The sequence below is a fragment of the Vitis vinifera genome, chromosome 3, assembly GCF_030704535.1.
Source record: "Vitis vinifera cultivar Pinot Noir 40024 chromosome 3, ASM3070453v1".
In the NCBI taxonomy this organism is placed as follows: Eukaryota; Viridiplantae; Streptophyta; class Magnoliopsida; order Vitales; family Vitaceae; genus Vitis; species Vitis vinifera.
The window spans coordinates 16314039-16315181 of NC_081807.1; the positions used below are offsets into that span (position 1 = coordinate 16314039).

The 1143-nt window shown below is 46.8% G+C and overlaps 1 protein-coding gene across 1 annotated transcript; it reads right to left on the reverse strand.

Moving 5' to 3' along the window:
• Positions 1-459: 459 nt before the first annotated feature.
• LOC100246959 (large ribosomal subunit protein uL5z) lies at positions 460-852 on the reverse strand. The gene is made up of 2 exons (XM_010649925.1): positions 740-852; positions 460-667 (listed from the first exon to the last, which is right to left on the reverse strand). The coding sequence occupies exons 1-2, from the start codon at positions 850-852 to the stop codon at positions 460-462; spliced, it is 321 nt and encodes a 106-aa protein (XP_010648227.1).
• Between the last annotated feature and the right edge of the window lie 291 nt (positions 853-1143).

Sequence of the window (1143 nt, forward strand, 5' to 3'; positions counted from 1 at the left end):
AAAATCACTCCAACTTCTTCAACATGAAACTGCCCAGATCACATAAGTGCTTCCAGAATCTAAAAAAAAACATAACGGTAAATCAGCAAATGCAACTTATCAACTCCATCACCTTGTGCCCAATTTTCTTTTAAGCATAAATAAATCCCAGCTCAGAGAGTTTCAAAAGGGGTTCTTTGTAATCCTCAAAGAAGACATCTTCATTAGCGGCATGTTTCTCGACAAGAGGACAGAAGGCTGGGTCTGAGAGAAGAGCTTTATCACTTGGCAGCTATAGAAGACCTTCCTTTTCTTCGCCAAGGAGTTCCGTGAAGTAGCTGTTATCAAAGATCAGAGGATTGGAAGTCCAAGGTCCTTCAAATCCAGAGCGCTCCTTGTGGCACCTTCCCAGGGTGTGGGCCCCAGAGAGAGCTACGATGTCCTTGTCGTTGAGACCCATTTGGGTAGCATACACCTATCTCAAGTGATCGCATCTTTTGGTGGCATCTGGTAGACGACCCTCAGGTGGTGGCTCCGGCTTGTCCTCTCTCCCTGGGTGGAAAGGAATTTAAAGCCCTCCAGTGACCTCAACAGCAACTCATATTCCTTGACCTTCAAACCACTCTCAAGAAGCTGCATTGCTTTCTCGCCCCTGACAGTGACGTAGCAAGCAATCTTCTCATTACGCCTGATCCCAAAGGATCAAACAGTGTATCTTGCTTTAGAGAAAACAGGGGTCTGGTCACTGAGTTATTCCAACACCTTAGCGGCTCTGGTGAGGCGATCTCCACTTTCTCCAATGGAGATGTTGAGGACGAGCTTCTGGGCCTTGATGTCCCTCATTGGGTTTGAGAGTTTCTTCTCTGAAGCCATTGGAAGACTGTGTTGTGGAGATGCAGCTGCTGGGTATGATTTGTCATAACATTACCGTCTGCACTTACTCTCAGGGGCAATGACTTTACCTCTTTTAATGCATTGTCCTATGGCAGATCCAAGTTCCTTGGAACAAGACCAAGTTGACTGAGTTGACTAAACGGGAAGAGAGGAGGCGGTGATGGGTGTATATGGGTAAGTGATGGACCGACTTGGGGATGTAGATGGAGAGGCATCTGTATAGAGCCAGTTTGGATTGCAGGGACTGGAGATGGTATCAGAGAAGGACCA

What these genes read in the sequence shown, in the direction of transcription:
- LOC100246959 (XM_010649925.1), bottom strand. Translation starts at nt 852, where the DNA reads ATGGCTTCAGAGAAGAAACTCTCAAACCCAATGAGGGACATCAAGGCC. An exon ending in CTCACCAGAGCCGCTAAGGT is followed by an intron (nt 668 to 739) that starts GTTGGAATAACT and finishes CTTTGGGATCAG; the next exon opens with GCGTAATGAGAAGATTGCTT.